At 40.5% G+C, this 19389-nt stretch overlaps 4 protein-coding genes and 1 pseudogene across 4 annotated transcripts; all 5 read right to left on the reverse strand.

The window, feature by feature from the left end:
- Positions 1-924: 924 nt before the first annotated feature.
- On the reverse strand, positions 925-4826 carry LOC128604670 (histone H3). The gene has a single exon (XM_053619783.1). It carries the CDS (start codon positions 4651-4653, stop codon positions 4243-4245), a length of 411 nt encoding a protein of 136 aa, XP_053475758.1. The 5' UTR covers positions 4654-4826; the 3' UTR covers positions 925-4242.
- Positions 4827-5167: 341 nt separating this feature from the next.
- On the reverse strand, positions 5168-5764 carry LOC128604671 (histone H2A-like). Its single transcript, XM_053619784.1, has one exon. The coding sequence runs from the start codon at positions 5699-5701 to the stop codon at positions 5315-5317; it is 387 nt and encodes a 128-aa protein (XP_053475759.1). The 5' UTR covers positions 5702-5764; the 3' UTR covers positions 5168-5314.
- A 226-nt stretch (positions 5765-5990) lies between these two features.
- LOC128604669 (histone H1-like) lies at positions 5991-9179 on the reverse strand (annotated as a pseudogene).
- Positions 9180-9273: 94 nt separating this feature from the next.
- Positions 9274-10314, reverse strand: LOC128604672 (histone H2B-like). The gene has a single exon (XM_053619785.1). The coding sequence runs from the start codon at positions 10312-10314 to the stop codon at positions 9940-9942; it is 375 nt and encodes a 124-aa protein (XP_053475760.1). The 3' UTR covers positions 9274-9939.
- A 566-nt stretch (positions 10315-10880) lies between these two features.
- LOC128604673 (histone H4) lies at positions 10881-12507 on the reverse strand. Its single transcript, XM_053619786.1, has one exon. The coding sequence runs from the start codon at positions 11200-11202 to the stop codon at positions 10891-10893; it is 312 nt and encodes a 103-aa protein (XP_053475761.1). The 5' UTR covers positions 11203-12507; the 3' UTR covers positions 10881-10890.
- Positions 12508-19389: the final 6882 nt, after the last annotated feature.

Consider the following 19389-nt stretch of genomic DNA (forward strand, 5'->3'; position numbering starts at 1 on the left):
GCCTGTACAGTTTCAGTGGTGCTGTTTTATGACGTTTAGAAAAACATATACCTTGTGATTTTGAAATTGATAGTTTAAAACCCTATTCATTTGCCCACTGTTCTACTTTCCCTATTGCGTGTTGCATTTTCTTTCTTACATATTCTATATCCCGACCCCTAACCTCGTCAGCTGCATAAAGCGACTTACCTATATTTTCTCCGACCTGATCAAATGTCTTTAATCATAATATTAAACAGTATTGGGCTACATAAACTGCCTTGTGGGGTAAAATTTTCCGCTGCATATCTATTTGAGTACTCTGCACCTACTCTAACTTCTATTGGCCTTCTGTTCAGGAAGTCTAATACCCAATTATATATATCTTTCCGTTTATTCCTAATTCGTCAAGTTTAATAAGAAGTCCATCCTTCCCAAGGGTATCGTACATCTTTTCGACATTGAAAAATACAGAGATGACACTTTCTTTGTTAGTTTGAGCTTTCCTAACTTCTGGCTCTAGTCATAAAATGGATTCTACCATTCTCCCCCTCCCTTTACGAAATCCTGACTGATACGGTGAGAGAAGAACTTTACTTTCTATATAGTGATCTAATCTATCTGTTATCATCCTCTCTGTAGTTTTCCCTGTGACGTTAACACTGTGGGTCTGTAACTTGACGGATCTGACTGTATTTGCCGGGTTTGAGTATTGGAACCGTTTCTGTGTTAGTGGGATTTTTCCTGTATTCCATACCATATTGAACAGTCTTAATAATACATCAAGCGTGATGTCTCTCATGTGGCCTAACATGCTATAGCATGTACTGTATTTCCCTGATGTCGTTTGCCGTGCGTTTGATATAACTCTTTTGAACTCGAATAGAGTAAATGGCAAGTCCTTCTTTCTACTATTCCTGGATTTTGGGCAAGTGTCTGATCTCTACACTGCTTGGCTGTGGAGGATAGGTTTTCAGTACTGTGGAGCTTCACAAAAGTTTTTACCAAAAGTTCTGTTTTTTTCTGCATTGCTGATTGCATTTTTATTGTTGCTATTTAACACTGGTATTTACACACTGTTTCTTATTCCACTCATTTTCCTAATTGTTCTCCATATGTCTGATAGCTGGGTTTCTCTTCCAATTTTACTGCAGAATTGTCTCCAATATACACGTTTGGCTGATCTGATTGTTTTCTTACCTACTGCTTGCGCCATTTTATAGTTAATCAAAGTTTCCAGTGTACGGTGAGCTTCGAGTTTCCTAAAAGCTTTATTTCTCTTTTTAATTGCTACAGTACAGCTCTCATCCCACCGTGGCACGCTCTTTCTTCGTTTACTTCCTATCTTTTTTGGCATTGTTTCTTCATCTGGTCGTATAATGGCCGTGGTCACTTTTCCGTTCGTTTCTTCGACATCTGTTATATCCTTATTCGCTAATCCCACACGTTTCATTTCGCTCTACGTTTGGAACATCTGCTGGTCGGCTTTCTCTAACTTCCACCTTGGCGTTCTCGCTACCTACTGTCGAATGGTCTAAACCCTCCCGTGTATTCATTCCTGCAATTTCAGTTGACGTTATTGTCAGATCGATAGCGCTTTCTGCATTATGTGAACTACAATACCACGTGTCCTTCCCGTCATTAACACATACCAAATTTTTATCGTGTATAAATTCCTCGATCACTGATTCATTTATATCTGTATTCTTACTCCCCTGTATTGTGCTGTGTGTGTGTGTGTGTGTGTTAAAATCCCCACACCGTACTAATTTCCCTCACGTCAACACACATACTGCATTTGGTGTATCGGTGCTCTGTCTATTACGGGGATTGTAAAAGTTGAATATCGTTATACTGTCTTTTCCTGTCCGTATTTTGACTACCACAGATTCGTGTTCTTTCCCTTTATTGATTAGATTATATCTCACATCATTTCTTACAAAAGTTGCTACCCCTCCACCACCTTTACCCTTTTCCCAATCATTTCTGATTGTACACAGCAAATTTTAAAGTGTTATTTTTACACTCACAGTGTTAAAATTAACACTTATCAAGAGTTTATATAGGTCCACACTAAATAGAGTTCAATTTACACTTTCAGTATTGTTTTTTTTTCTACACTCTCATAGTGTTGAACAAGCACTGTAAGTGTTCACTGTTAGCACAATTGGTGTAGTTTTTTTTACTCCTCACAGGCTCCATTTACACTAAGAAAGTGTTGAATCTACAGTAAATGTGTCAATAGCTCAACCTGATGGAGTTATTTTCAACACTAGTGTAATTAAATGTGATCTACACCCTGTCTGCCTAAAAATGCAGACCTTTAAAATGTGTGTACTCGTCAATAAAAGAACAGCTAACACATCAGTTGCTGTATAAGGTTGAACTTTTATTTTCAACACAGTATCTTAGATGTAACAAACCAGCATGAATTGAGGTGCAATATATTCACCTCATAGTGAATATATTCATCTGACCCATTTGGACTCTGTAGATCAAAAGGCATGTAGAACTTCAAACTCCGGGCTTTTACAAGTTCACCCAAGTCACATACTGTCGGCTACAGCCACGCTGCGCACATAATAACTTAAACTTTAACGAAGGATAGAAACTGTGCGTGACTCTCGTGGCTTTGCATGCAGACTTTGACAACAGAAACACTAACATTTAACCTAGTTCAAAAGCTTCGCACAAAATTCCTTTACTCTGGGAGACTCACTGGTAAGACCAACATCAATGTTGTAGATCGTAGTCTGCAGGAAGGTAAAGATGTTGACAAGGGCTTCCTCATATGACAGGTTGAACACATAGTGGACTTTGAAGAGTTCATCTATAGCACTCAAGGAGCTGGTTCCTGTGCAAGGGATGAGGTGCTTATCCACTACCACGTAGAATTTGTCAATCCTGCCCTTGATCCTTCCTAATGCCAGTAGAGACGGCTGGAGGCCCTCCCTGGCACTGAGATGGCCTTCAATACTGGTGGATGACTAGAAAAAAAACCCAGCAACGATAAAAACTAGATTAAAAATACAAAATACACCAATTACGATGTGCAATGACGAAATCCCTGAAATGTGGTCCTTGACACATTGACATTGTGATGAAAAATGTGCTATAATCATAACTAGGAAACACAACAAACCTTAATTCAATATGTGCAAAATAACTCCAGTTCGTATCATTCTTTATGTATTACTGCAACAGGACAACTTGATCAAAGGAATATTTCAACCAAAAAAGAAAGTTCTTATGTGACTTTCTTTCTTCATCCGAACACAAAGAATTTTCAAAGGAAATTCGAGTTCTGTAAGTCAATAGAATGCACGTGAATGGATGCCATCTTTTTGAGAGTCCAAAATGTACATTTAGACAGTGTCACAGTAATAAAAGAACAGTTATTCAAAGAGCTCACAAGCTGTACACTCACTACTTTACACTGTAGCAAAGTGTCATTTCTTCAGTGTTGTCACATGAAAAGATATAATCAAATATTTCCAAAAATGCAAGGGGTGTACTCACTTTTGTGAGATACTGTATATATATATATAATGTGTGTGTATGAGAGAGAGAAATATAGAGGTATGTTTCTACTAAAACCGTCTTCTAACTCGTTTTAAACAAACACATTAAATAATATTTAATACAGTGCACATACATACATATATATATATATATAGACACAGAGAGAGAGAGAGAATATCCACAAATAGGGAAGAAGATTTCAAAGATAAGGTCATGTCTACAATTATTAAATTACAAAAACAATTATCATGGACGGGACAAAAGGGATGATGGATGAAATGTATGTATGATGTAATAGCTCTTGCCCAGAAATCCGCTTCTAGAAAGTTGCCGTTCCCGAGTTTGGACACACGGGGGCAGTCAAGCTCCATCCAGCACAACGCCGCCCGAAACAAAAGGTAGGTTTGGGCTATTTTACAGACACAGTTCATTACTGTGCATTGTATTGTTCGGACATAACCACAATTAACGGCTCATCTATAAAAACAAACATTATGTAATACTCATAGGACTATATTTATCATGAAAATGCAAAATAAATAACCAACCTTTTTCTAATGTTGATAGATATAGAAAGCCGTGTACTTCATTTACACACACACATACATAATTATTACTGTTCCTTCTCCCTCTGTACCACGTTCTAATACTTAAACTGCCCAAGAAAGAAAATTTGCTGTTTTCTGAGACGATGAAGTGGCTCTTAAAAGAGCCTTTGTGTCTATTAGACGGATTTGTAGTTTAAGCGCGTTCTCCGCGAATACGGCGAGCCAGCTGAATATCCTTGGGCATGATGGTCACTCTCTTGGCGTGGATAGCGCACAGGTTGGTGTCCTCGAACAGACCGACCAGGTATGCCTCGCTCGCCTCCTGCAGGGCCATAACAGCCGAACTCTGGAAACGCAAGTCGGTCTTGAAATCCTGAGCGATTTCTCTCACCAGGCGCTGGAAGGGAAGCTTGCGGATGAGCAGCTCAGTAGACTTCTGATAACGGCGGATCTCCCTCAGAGCCACGGTGCCAGGCCTGTAACGGTGAGGCTTCTTCACGCCGCCGGTAGCCGGCGCGCTCTTGCGGGCAGCCTTAGTGGCGAGCTGCTTCCTTGGCGCTTTGCCACCGGTGGACTTACGGGCGGTCTGCTTGGTTCTTGCCATAGAGTCGAGCTCTGTACTTCACGGATAGAAAAACAGAATAAACGGCGCGCTCGAACGCGGCCTTTTTAAGCCATAACGCCGCCCTGCGCTGATTGGGCGTCTCGAACGCGCTCGTCTGCTATTCGATAGAACGTTTTACGTCACCTGTTGACTATTGGACCGTCTTCTCTGCCACCGTTCGAAACACAAGACGCCCGCCACAATTCTATTCTATTGGCGCTCTCTCTAACACAAATGCCTTGTTCATTAGGAACACACACAACGCCGTCACAAACCATTTTCACTCCTGACTTCATTTAACCAGCACGCTAACTGCTATTGTTCTTATAGTCATTACTTAAATATGGTATCAAATCATGACTAGAAAATTATCAAGTCCTTTTTTATTTATAAATATGCTGTCTTAGAAGTGCACTTTCACCCCTTGGATTTCATTTAAGCAACAGGCTAACTACCACTATTATTATTATTATTACTACTATTACTTAACGTTAATCACATAATTATTAGCAATGTATAACGCTTGTGTTTTCATTTCAAACGTGCTGACTTTCTAGTGCACACTTTCAGTAGAAAAACGGGTGTAAAATTGCACTTTTGAAGCAGAGATGGTGGCTCTTAAAAGAGCCTTTGGGTGCTGACAAAGCAGCAGTGGACGAGTTTACTTGATCTTAACGGCCTTCTCGGTCTTTTTAGGCAGAAGCACAGCCTGAATGTTTGGCAGCACACCACCCTGAGCGATGGTCACTCCGCCGAGCAGTTTGTTCAGCTCCTCGTCGTTACGCACGGCGAGCTGCAAGTGGCGGGGAATGATACGGGTCTTCTTATTGTCACGGGCGGCGTTACCGGCCAACTCCAGGATCTCAGCGGTCAGATACTCCAACACTGCGGCCAGGTAGACCGGAGCGCCGGCACCGACGCGCTCGGCATAGTTGCCTTTACGCAGAAGCCTGTGCACACGTCCCACGGGGAACTGAAGTCCAGCCCTGGATGAACGAGTCTTGGCCTTAGCTCTAGCCTTTCCGCCGGTTTTTCCTCTGCCACTCATCTTGATACTCAGATCTGTTCTAACAACAACTCCGAAATAAACGTTACACCCCGAGCTCTCCGTGATATAGACAAAACGGCCACTCTCTTATTCGCTAAGAACGCAGTGGCACATTAGCCAATCCCAAACAGGCCGTCGAATTCCAGCGTCACCCCTCCCACCCCTGTTTGTGCGTGTGAGAGAGAGAGAGCGCGCGAATGAAAAGAGACAGAAGGGAATATTCATACAAAAGCACGAAGTAACAACTACATACTGAATTTATTTATTCTTATCATTAACTTTGATTTATTATGCATCAATATGTTATCCTACATATTCTGTGATGGTTTTGGAGATCAGGATTGACGTTTAGGAATCACGATCAGGATTCTATTCTACTGTACTAAAATCAGCATCAGCGTGTGGTTATGTATACATATGTAGCAGATATGTGTATCCATACTATTGTATGTTTCTAACGTGTACTGCTTTGATTCCATAAAGCTTGACTGAAAATGAATTGTCGCTCTTTAAAGGAAAATATGGGTGGCTCTTAAAAGAGCCGTTTAAGGAACAAAAGCATGAAAGAAACAAACGTCTTTACTTCTTTTTGGGCGCTGCCTTCTTCGCCTTTGTCGCTTTAGGTTTTGTGGTCTTGGGCTTGACAGCTTTCGCTTTCTTGGGGCTCTTGGCTGCCTTTTTAGGGGTCGCGGGCTTTTTCGCCTTCTTCGGGCTCTTGGTGGCTTTCTTTGCGGCGGCTGTGGGCTTCTTCGCCTTCTTAGGAGACTTCTTGGCCGCGGCTTTCTTGGCTGCTACCTTCTTGGGCTTCTTAGTAGCGGCGGGCTTTTTCGCTTTGGGCGCGGCTTTCTTCACGGGCTTCTTGGCTTCGGTCTGCTTCTTGTTCAGCTTGAAAGAGCCAGACGCGCCGGTCCCTTTGGTCTGCACCAGAGTGCCTTTAGTCACGAGACCCTTAACGGCGATCTTGACGCGGGAGTTGTTCTTCTCCACATCATATCCGCCGGCAGCCAGCGCTTTCTTCAGAGCGGGCGAGAGACACGCCGCTCCTCTCCTTAGACGAGGAAACGGCTTTGACGATCAGCTCGCCGATGCTAGGGCCGGCTTTTTTTGCTCTCGAAGCTGCTTTCTTCTTGGGCGCTTTGGCCGGCGCGGCGGCGGGAGCGGGTGCGACTTCTGCCATCTCTCTTGGAACTACGTAGAATACACGAGTCGTACGCTGTACGTTAGTGTGTAACAGGATCCTCCCTTCCCGCGGCCGGGGGGCTGGTCTTAAAAACAGATATGAGAGCGTTGTAGACTCAACTCGGGCGCCGCTGAATGAATGCACGGACGCGGCGCGCGCTCAGATGTGTTTTCTCATGGCATTTCTCGGTGAAAATCCCACTCGCAAGACGAGATTCAACACGTTGAAGCACACGCTGAGCGAGGACGGGCTTTCTCGTTTCTCCCGTGGCCCGGCCTGGCCGGCTAGAGAGCAACAGTCTCGCGCAGCGCACATGAAAAGGCGCGGCGCGCGTTGTACTCAAGCCGGCGGGCTGCGCATTTGGTGCGATGTGGTGTGTAAAAACGGGCGAAAAGCAGGCACGGCCGTCGTATGCGTTCTGGGCCGAGTTAAAGAGGAGCCTTGTGAACGAGCCTGATGTCTTTGCAGCTGTCGAGTGGTGTGTGTAGTATCGGAAGCAGAGCGCGTTGGGGGCCGTGTAAAGCACAGCGCACGTGACTATAGGCTCCGCTATAGCCTTGTGTGTGTGTGTGTTGTATTCCATGCTGCTAGAACATTCTTTTCAATATCTATGTGCTACTAGAACATTCTTTTGAATGTCTTTGTGCTAATTAATTGATGCTGATCTTCATTTCTAATTTAACATTTTTTTTATTTATTTTTGAGCTACAAAAAATGTAAATTGAAATTAAATGTAGAGAATAAGAATTAGAATTTTATTTAATGTACATGCATACTTCAAGGCCAGCATGCATTGCGACAGTCAACAAACAGGTAATAATGGAGAGATCCAGGCACTGGCACACAGACAAGAGGAAATTTAAAAAGATTTGGCAAGTTGACTTTTTATTTACTGAAATCAATTCAAAGGCAGTGTGTCTAGTTTGCAAGCAGTCAGTTGCTGTTTTGAAAGAGTACAAAATCCGTCATTATGAAACAAAACGTTCTTCAGCTTTCTCAAAGGACAGCGGCGAGGCATGAAAACAGAAGGCTAACGAGCTGCTTGCTAAACTTCGATCTGAGCAGAGCGCGCTGCTACGTCCTTCATCAGCTCAAGAAAGTGCCACACGGGCCAGCTATCAGATTTCCTGTATTTTACATCAAGAACAGCTATGTGCCCAATCCATCGGGCTTGTGGATGTGATGCGTGACGTCGTCAAAATTGTGAATGATATACGCTCCAAGGCGCTCTCTCACCTGCAGTTCAAGGTACTGTTGGATGAGATGGATGTGCAATATGGTGATGTGTTGTACCACCAGGAGGTTAGATGGCTGAGCAGAGGAAAAGTTCTCAGGAGATTTTTTGATCTGCGTGATGAGATCAGAGCTTTTCAGGAAAGCAAGATTGGTAGTATTCAAGTGCCCATGGATAAGAAATGGTTTTCTGACCTGGCTTTCCTGGTGGACGTCACAGAGCTGCTCAATGTTTTAAATGTTCAGCTCCAGGGAAAAGACCAGATTATCACCCAGCATTTTTATCACGTCAGAGCCTTCAAACAAAAACTACTGCTGCTCAGAAGACATCTCTCAGCAGCTAACATTCACAATTATAATATTCACCATAGTTTTATGTGCAGTTATTGTTATTATTAATACTTATATTTAGTTAACATTTATATCCAGTGGTGTCAGCTTTGGGTTTTTTTGTTAATCAAGCTGATAAATTTTGTGTCAAAGTTCTCTTAAATTATCATGATTTAATTTCCTTGTTTTGTCAGTTATTTATTCTATTTTCCTCCCTCTCTCTTCTTTCACTCCCCATCTCACACTGTTCCTCTCTCTCATCTCCACATCCAGGAAATGTAGCCCATTTTCCCTGTTTTAGAGAGGCAGGCATGATGAAAGAGAAGGTACCTGAGTATGATGCTGTTCTCAGCAACCTTTTCCAGGAGTTTGACAGTCGCTTTGAGGACTTCAGACACAATGCTTCTGACTTTGAGTGGTTTGTTCAACCCTTCACCATCAGTGTGGACACAGTCGGTGATGATCTACAGATGGAACCAATTGAGCTTCAGTGTGATTCAGAACTCAAACACAAGTTCAGGTCCCTTCCCTTGACAGATTTCTACAAACGTGTCCCCACAAACAGGTACAGATGTGCAAACAGGCACAAGTGATGCTGTCTCTGTTTGGCAGTACCTACCACTGTGAACAGACTTTCAGTCTGATGAACTTAAACAAGTGTAAACTGAGATGCAAACTAACTGACTCTCACCACCATAATATCCTGACTTTGACAGTAAGTCCACTGCATCCCAATTTGGAAAAACGTTTGAAAAATAAGGACCAGCTTCATGTGTCTCATTAGAGGTCACTGATATTGCAGGCATGTGGCTGTATTGCTAATACCTTGAATAGTTGTATTAGGTATTGAACATGTATTATAAATGGGATTGGTTCTATGTTTTAATTATACTATAAGTTTCATTGAACTATAGAACTCTGAAAATAAAACTGCATTAGTGAAGCAGATACAGACTAACATTTTCTATTAATTTATTTGTAAATATTATGAAATGATAAATGAGAACCATGGCAACTTTAATTTTAATATAATACAGTTTGGTATAATGCAACATTTACTTTTGGCCCACAGCCCTCAATCAAGTTTGATTTTTGGCCCTTCACAGGAAAAAGTTTGGGCACCCCTGATTTAGAATGATTATGTGCTACTAGAAAACCATTTTCAACTACTTCCTGTTGGTACAATCATACGAATAACTTTGTGCTGCTAAAGTCCCATTTTGCATTGCTCAGATTATACAACCCCCGAAACCGTGCTACAACCCTGTTTAGATTTACTCATCTCTGCATTTAACAGACTGCTAGAATTACCCAAAAGCCTGAACATCCGCGGGAGTGCAGCGCTTCAGAAGTCCCCCTCCCCCTCTCTCACACACACACACACACACACACACACAGCGAGAGAGAAAACGAAAGAGAGGAAATTACTCTTTGTATGAAAAGTGGGTGGCTCTTAAAAGAACCGTTGGGTTGATGAAGACGGCGGTAACGCGCTTTACTTGGAGCTGGTGTACTTGGTGACGGCTTTTGTACCCTCGGACACGGCGTGCTTGGCCAGCTCGCCGGGAAGCAACAGGCGCACGGCGGTCTGGATCTCCCTGGAGGTGATGGTGGAGCGCTTGTTGTAGTGAGCCAGACGAGAAGACTCACCTGCAATGCGCTCAAAAATATCATTCACGAAGGAGTTCATGATGCCCATGGCCTTGGATGAGATGCCGGTGTCAGGGTGCACCTGCTTCAGGACCTTGTACACGTAGATGGCGTAGCTCTCCTTCCGGGACTTTCTGCGCTTCTTGCCTCCTTTGCCGGCCGTCTTGGTCACGGCTTTCTTTGATCCCTTCTTGGGCGCGGTCTTGGCTGGATCGGGCATGCTTCTGCTTCTCGAATAAACGAACAGAAAATGACTAGCGCCCGCCTCGCGCCCGCTCTATTTACAGACCCACATGCTAATGACGCCCAGACAAGACACCTTTTTTTGATTGGCCAAAATTCGATACCTCCCCCTGCATGGCGCCTCCTACTGCACTCTGCTTCCTCCCTCCTCCTCGTCCTCCGCTACGCTTTGTTTCCCTTCCCGCCCTTGTACTTTCAGGACAACGTGCACTATGAAAAAACAATTGGCTTGAGAAAAAATCGTTTTATATTATATATGCATGTATGCGTGTGTATGAGAGAGAGAAAGAAATATAGAAGTTTCTACTAAAATCATCTTCCAAATCGTTTTAATCAAGCAGTTCATAATATTTAATACTGTGCATATATATAGTTTATTACAAAAAATACAAATAGACCTACCACTTATGCTACTACGGTACAGCGTTTGATGCCTTATGCTTCATGAAAGAAAAAGCCTTTTTTTTTTTTCCACACGAAACAGCTCTTTTTCTAGACATGTGGGTGGCTCTTAAAAGAGCCGTTGTGTTCGCGTCGTTCGGTGTTAGAGCGTTTAACCGCCGAAGCCGTACAGGGTGCGTCCCTGGCGTTTCAGGGCGTACACCACATCCATGGCGGTCACGGTCTTTCTCTTGGCATGCTCGGTGTAAGTGACGGCGTCGCGGATCACGTTCTCCAGAAACACCTTTAGCACACCGCGAGTCTCTTCATAAATCAGACCAGAAATACGCTTTACACCGCCACGGCGAGCCAGACGGCGAATAGCCGGCTTGGTAATTCCCTGAATGTTATCGCGAAGCACCTTGCGGTGACGCTTAGCGCCTCCTTTGCCGAGTCCTTTACCACCCTTGCCTCTGCCAGACATGATGCTGCTCTCGAAGTCAAGTCACTCAATGAAAGTTCTCGCGCAGCGCCCACCTATTTATCCACACTCGACAGGACCTAGTTGAGAACAGGCGAGGAGGCGGGCCTTACACCAACGGTCACACAATAGCTCTCTTTTTCGAAAACAATCACTAGGCACTGCTTTTCACCTGCTAACGTCTTCTTCTTCCCCATTCTCTCTCTCTCTCTCTCTAAAAACACACACAGATACAAAACATTATTAGTATTTTCAGTACTAATGTTTTGGTTCAAATTAGTAGTAGCAGTAGTAGTAGTAGTAGTAGTACAACACAATAGTCAGGAACTTTGGGTAAAACATGCATAGTAAAGCATACAGCCAAAACACTCATCAGCGTAAGGAGGTTAGAAAAAGCTGTCTGTGTTTGTACAACATTGACATTACTGTTTCAAACACAAGACGTTCCTTTTGAGCACGTCCTTGGACTCAAGGCCCGTATATACTACAGTCCTACGTCCACTGCAACTACAGGTCGCACATAGCAGCACAAGCCTTTATTAGTAGGCCCAGCATTCAGCGGATCAGCACCAATGTCTGTGTTCACTTTGAAGCCAGTCCACATTCTACCACACAAGTACTTCACTAACTTACAAGCACCACAGAAAGGAATGCAAACACAACTCTCAGGCCTTGCTTTATCAGCTCTCGCAAATGCACGATATAATGGACTCTCGAAGGTCGAAATTAGCTACATTGTCTCAAACCCTCATCTCATTCTTAACAAGTGTCACTCACAAGGAAAGCATATGCACTTCGACAGTTGTGCAAGAGAAACTAACATAACAAACATCACACACAAGTAGGAATACAAAGTCAGCCTTCACACTGTCTAATCACTGGCCTTCTCTTTTCCCATACGCACTGTGTTTGAACCTAAATGTCATGCATCAACCAAAACTGCACCTCCAGAATGACAGCTGAGTTTAAGATTGGCAAAATATGTCGCAGCAGTTGCATTCGTCAAATAAACTATGAGCAATTAAGTAGTGCCAATGAGATAGTTACAGCAATGTGTAATGTCCAATAAGCTCAAAAAGAGTCGGACACTTTATTCTACTTGGCCAATCAAACACAATTATGAACTGGGATTCTGATAGTTGTGCGCCTTTAACTCACTGTGAAGGAAAATGAGGTCAGCTATATAGACAACACCTTTCATTACGTATTTAATTACTTCGATTGAGGTCATTACTAGAATCAGTAGTAGTAGTACAATACCTACAACCTACCTTCTGTTTTAGGCGGCGTTGTGTGTTGTGCCGGATGGGACATGACTGCCCTCGAGTGGCCAAACTCGGGAACGGCAATTTCCCAAAAATTGCAGTATTCTGTTATTAAGCTTTTATTGGCGGTGTTCAGAAGTCTATATTTGTAGTAGTTAGAAAACAGTGGGGTAAGAAGTAGTAGATGCTATGAAAACACACACACACACACTCTCACTCACTCACTCTCACTCTCTCTCTCTCTCTCTATCACATCTCTCACCCCATACCCCTCTCACTCCCATACACTGGGGCAGTGGTGGCTTAGCGGTTAATGCTCTTGCTTACTGATCAGTAGGTTGGGGGTTCAATCCCCAGCACTGTCAAGCTGCCCATTGAGCAAGGTCCTTATCCCTCTCTGCTCCTGGGGTGCCATATCATGACCCTGCACTCTGACCCCAGCCTCCTGACATGTGGGAGTATGTGAAGAAAACAATCTCACTGTACTCTACTGTATATGTGACCAATAAAGACTCATTATATAGACTTATACATGACTTTTTTTATTCTAAAAAAGCTGCTAAACTAATAATTGTGTGCAGATGTAAAAAAAAAATAAAAAATGCTAAACACATTCTCTATTTGTGTGTGTGGTTTTTTTTGTACTGTATGTGTATTTCATCAGTGTTGCTATGAGCTTATTTCTCGTAGTAGCAATCTTCTTATAGCCTAGGCCATCTTTATGTAGAGCAACAATTCTTTTTTCAGATCCTCAGAGAGTTCTTTGCCATGAGGTGCCATGTTGAACTTCCAGTGACCAGTATGAGGGAGTGTGAGAGCGATGACACCAAATTTAACACACCTGCTCCCCATTCACACCTGAGACCTTGTAACACTAACAAGTCACATGACACCAGGGAGGGAAAATGGCTAATTGGGCCCAATTTGGACATTTTCACTTAGGGGTGTAATCACTTTTGTTGCCAGTGGTTTAGACATTAATGGCTGTGTGTCGAGTTATTTTGAGGGGACAGCAAATTTACACTGTTACACAAGCTGTACACTCACTACTTTACATTGTAGCAAAGTGTCATTTCTTTAGTGTTGTCACATGAAAAGATATAATCAAATATTTACAAAAATGTGAGGGGTGTACTCACTTTTGTGAGATACTGTCGAAGCGGAAAATAAGAGAAAGAAAGTGAAAAAAACCTCAGTCTTCCACGCACGCTCTCACCAACACGCTTCACTCGCTCCACTGTACTCACGCATGCACGCACACACACACACACACACACACACACACACAGAGAGAGAGAGAGAGAGAGAGAGAGAGAGAGAGAGAGAGAGAGAGAAATGATGGGAACTGTATTTAGTTTTACATATTAAGTTAAATCCAAAGTTAATAATGTTTAATAAATCTGTCACCACCCTGAAGTTGATTATTTTCATACCAGAGTGTGCAGAAGAATTTCTTATTTTATTAAAGAATGACACATCATACTTTTTCTCAGTTTATAGTCATGTTTAATGTTACAGAACACCTGTGAGACAAGTTAGTTCCTGTTATCCCTTACATTATAGCAGCTATAGACAGTCATTCATGCACCACCCTCTATTTTTTCTCTCCCCCAAAGTTAATAAGAAAAATGCAGCCCTCCATTCTAAAGAATTTCCCATGAAAGGAAAATAAAATGAAATAAAAACCTTCCTAATTAAACCCTTCTGTGCTTCATACTGTGTCACTATTCATCCATCCATCAATCTTCAACCGCTTACTCCTTTTCAGGGTCACGGGGAACCTGGAGCCTATCCCAGGGAGCATCGGGCACAAGGTGGGGTACACCCTGGACAGGGTGCCAGGCCATCGCAGGGCACTGTATCACTATTCCTTCTAAGAAATAGACGGATTCCCCATTGTCTGGAGGGAAGATGAGAAAATTTATTATGTAGTTAAGTTACTATGTAGTTACTGTATAGCACACACACACACACACACACACACAGAGAGAGAGACAGACATACTGCAGTATTCTAATATCCATCCATGTCCTTGTATAAGTTTTAATTATAGGACTAACGTGTTACAGTGAGAGCATTCATTTAAACCTGCAATTTGGCATGTAGCCAGAACTACTTTCAGTAAGTAGTCATTTATTCCTTGTCAATTTATGTCAGAATTACACAATTTATACAATTAAAAATGTCCTTGCCAATCAGATAAAGATCTGCAGTAATATATTTTACGTAGATTTTCTGTAATAAGTTTGTTTAAATGTTGCTGAGTTATACTTCAGTAAAATAAAGTGTACAATACTAAATGAGCAATACTACAGTAAACTTATGAGTGACTATTTAAGCATTAATTAATGTCATTTAAAATATTTCACAATATATTTATTAAGTCTTAACGTGCTTTATAATTATGTATATTACATAAAGAACAGTTTTACTGGAATGTTGTAATGCCTTATTAGAGTTGTAAATATATACAATTATTTGTTACCAAATTGCAAAGCCTTGTATTCAGCAAGCTTTTTAAAATGTTAATAAAATTCTATAAATAAACTCTTACTCATTTAGGCTGATATTTTTATATACATTATTTTTTTTATATTTCACCTGGGGTTGTTGTTGACCAAGGAGCTGCTAATGTGAATCTCAGCACCATTTATCTGTTCTGAACAGCAGTCGCCTCTGTTAGTGACGATTACACTGCTAATATCATACACCGCCAACAATCCACCCTCCACCATGGGTTATACTGAGGATTTGTAGCAGTACATGAGTTGAAATTCATGTTAGATGCTTTGTTGTCATCAATAGCAAAGTAAGCAGGATAATTGTTAGTGTAAAGAAGATTGTATTGCTATTCCTCCTAAGGCCACATCGACTGGAGGGGAGAAGAGAACATATTTATTCATTCATTTATCTTACACAAAATTTTATTTTCATTAATAGTTTGTTTACATACACACAGACACACACACACATGCACACGCACGCACACACACACACACACACACACACACACACACACACACACACACACAGTCGGGGCCAAAAGTCTGAGAGCATTAGTGGAAAATGTTTCTATTTTACTTTTTTTTTTTTTTTTTAAATTTTAGAATTTTCATTCGAAATTGTATTATTTATTTTTTTTTTAATTTTTTTATTTGTATAGCGCTTTTTACAATAGACATTGTCTCAAAGCAGCTTTACAGAAATATCAACATGGTATACAGATATTAAAGGTGCGAATTTATCCCAACTGAGCAAGCCACTGAGTGGCGACGGTGGCAAGGAAAAACTCCCTAAGATGTTTTAAGAGGAAGAAACCTTGAGAGGAACCCGACTCAGAAGGGAACCCATCCTCATCTGGGTAACAACAGATAGTGTGAAAAAGTTCATTATGGATTTATATGAAGTCTGTATGGCCTTAGGAGCAGCCGTAGTCCCAGCAGTCTGGAATTAGAGAAGATTTGAGCTCCATCCAGAGGCAGAAAGGATCTGGATCTCTAGTATCTCCATAAATTCATGTGGGGCTCGGCGAAAGGAGAGAGGGAGAAAAAAGATTATTATGACTGCGAAGTAGTAGAACAGAATCTAGTCAGGGTAGGCTTGAGTAAACAAATACGTTTTAAGCCTAGACTTAAACACTGAGACTGTGTCTGAGTCCCGAACACTAATAGGAAGACTGTTCCATAACTGTGGGGCTCTATAAGAGAAAGCTCTTCCCCCTGCTGTAGCCTTCACTATTCGAGGTACCGTCAAATAGCCTGCATCTTTTGATCTAAATCATCTTTTGATTTTGTATTATTGACTACAACTTCAGTAAAAAAAAAAAAGTAGAATCTTTAAAATATTTACAAGAGATTCAGAGTTTCTTAATGTTTACAGTTGCAGAATTTTAAAAATTAAATATCCAAAATATTAAACATTTACTTTCTTTGTTTTAAATATTAAAAAATTCTAAAACCTATTTATTTCAAAATGTAAAAGAGAAAAAAAATCCAGATTTTCAGTGTGGTCTCAGACATTTGTGTGTGTGTGTGTGTGTGTGTGTGTGTGTGTGTGTGTGTATTTCTGTATTCTACTATACTGTATTCTTACCTTGCTGATGGGTCAGAATCGACTGCAATGAGAAAATGCATATCCCTGCGCAAAAAATATATACATTATAGGAACATTTGATAGGTTGTGTTTTTAATCTATAAAAGGTATTGTCTTTTTAAATTATGACAATTTACAAGTGATATTAAATCAATCATAGTGTACTGTAAAACGAGATTTTTTAAAATACTTGAAATCAGAGTTTCAAGTAACAGAAAAAGCATGGGCCTCTGTGAATTCTCCATTTTCTGCTTAACTAGAAAGATACCAACTTTAGACAATTTACAAGAGCACTCAAGGATTAAAAAGAAAATAGCCAATTGAGGAAGCAATGTACCATTCACCACTTAATAATCAGACTTTAACTGTGCACATCAAATTATATGAAGTGCATCATATAACAAATATATCATTCATTGTGCCAAAATAAAGGCACAGTTTAGAGAGATTTCTTACCTTCTTCGACATAGATCAGAAAGCCATCTCTTTGACCCTTTAAACTCTGAGCTGTCCACTTGGTGTATCACTAAATGATTATTTATTTTATTTAAAAGGCAAATGTTCTTCAAATGCAAATAAGTTTGACTCAAACTACAGTCCTCAGCAAAGTTTAAAAAAACATGAAGCAAAAACCTTCCATTTACATTTTATACATACATAAATATATACATATATAATATAGGTATAGGTTTTATCCAGCGAGATAATTGATTTATGAATCAATCAATGTCTGATTCATAAAAACTGTTGTACAAATGTGTGACGCAAAAGCAAAAATGTCAGGCTAAAACTGATGTGATGGATCATCCAGCATTCCCTTTAGTCATCTGATGATGCATTTATTATAGATTCTCCTTCAAACATTGTTTAATTGACTTTCAGAGTTAAGAGGTTTTCATTTTTGGCAGTGAGACACAGAATCATTAATGTGATCAAACATTAATAACTTCTCCATTTGAACTGTTAAAATGTGCAGATTCATTGTATTTTAATATGAAACTGTTCTCAAAAAATAATATTAGACACCAGGATAATATTAATTAATAATAGCACCTAATATTCATTAGCATTGAATTTATTAAAACACTGTGCTATTCTATCACACACCTTTGAATCATGTTAATTTAAATACTATAGTTATAGTAGCTGTCAGTGCCAACATCCCCACAAGATTTCATAATGTAATGGGTTTACATTAATACTACATGAATTGATCATGCTCACTTTATATAATTCAATCTTGTAATTAGAAACTTGTGTAAATTAAGTTTAGCATAAGCAGTGAAATCATGTTTTGATGAGAAATTTAATATTTCTTTGTAAACTATAAATCATATTTTTTCTCAAATCTAGTCTACCGCATGTTCCATGTTTTGTTGAAACATTGTAATTGTAAAGCGACATTGGTTATGAGTAAGGAGCTATATAAATTACACATATTATTATTATTATTAATAATAATAATAATAATAATAATAATAATAATAATAATAATAATAATAATAATGTATTTATTTATTTATTATATATTTTAACTGTTGAAGCATATGTAATTAAATGGTGATTTCAATGGTGGTAACACTGTATACAGTGCCTTGAATCCAGTTTCAGGTGTTTTGGAGATCTTAATGATCTGTTTTAGGAAGAATAGTATTTTGAATACATTTTGCATTAGGCTACTCAAAGCAGCTGGAGTGCTGATCTTATTTGCTTCTGCAGGATGTGTTTGAAAAAGAACTTAACTAATTCATGTGGCAGCTGCGCAATGCATAAAATCATGCAGATACAGGTAAGTATTTCAGTAAGCTTCAGTTAATATTCACACCAAACATCAGAATCTCAGTGATCTCAGTGATGATGGTATGAATGTTGGTGCCAGACGAGCTGGTTTGAGAATTTTAGAGGCTGATCTGGGATTTTCACAGACAGCAATCTCTTGAGTTTACACAGAATGGTGGAGAAAAACAAACACCTTGTTGATGAGAGAGGACAGAGGAGAATGGACAGACTGGTTCGAGCTGACAGAAAGGCTATGGTAATGATAATTCTTTACAAGTGTGGGGAGCAGAAAACCCTCTTGCAACATACAATACGTCTAACCAAATGAGGTGGATAAGCTACAACCATATTAGGTTCCACTCCTGTCTGTGAGCCAAGAACAGGAACCTGAGGCTAGAGTGGGCGTGGACTCACTGGAACTGGACAGGTGAAGCATGGAAAAACATTGCCTGATTTGATGAATCTTGATTTCTGTTGTGACATGTAGATGATAGGGTCAGACATTGGCATCAGCAGCATGAACCTGCCTTGTGTCAACAGTCCAGACTGCTGCTGGTGGTATAACGGTGTGTAGAATGTTTTCTTTCTATTATGTGATCCTATGTGAACCTTTGCTTTCAGCATATGGTGTGAACCCCTTGGTCAGAAATAACCGAAACTAAACATTGTCCCTGTTTTTACTGTTGATCAGTCCTGCACATCGGCTTGTACGAATTTTAGCTCGTTTCTCAGTACAGAACAGCTTCAACTCTGGAATGCTGGTGATTTTCCTGACATGAACTGCTTGTTTGCGGTCCTTCCACAACATTTCTATTGGATTAAGGTCAGGACATTGACTTGGCAAATTCTGAAACATGAATTTTATTCTCTTTTAACCATACTTTGGTGGACCCTTATGTGCTTTTTGTGCTTAGGGTTGTTGGCCTGCTGCATGACCCACTTTCTCTTGAGATTCAGTTCACAGACAGATGTCCTGAAACTTTCCTTTAGAATTCACTGTTATAATTCAGAATTCATTGTTCCATCAATTATTGAAAGGTTCTTATAAGTAAGG

Source organism: Ictalurus furcatus, unplaced genomic scaffold (genome assembly GCF_023375685.1).
Source record: "Ictalurus furcatus strain D&B unplaced genomic scaffold, Billie_1.0 scf1, whole genome shotgun sequence".
NCBI classification, from domain to species: domain Eukaryota; kingdom Metazoa; phylum Chordata; class Actinopteri; order Siluriformes; family Ictaluridae; genus Ictalurus; species Ictalurus furcatus.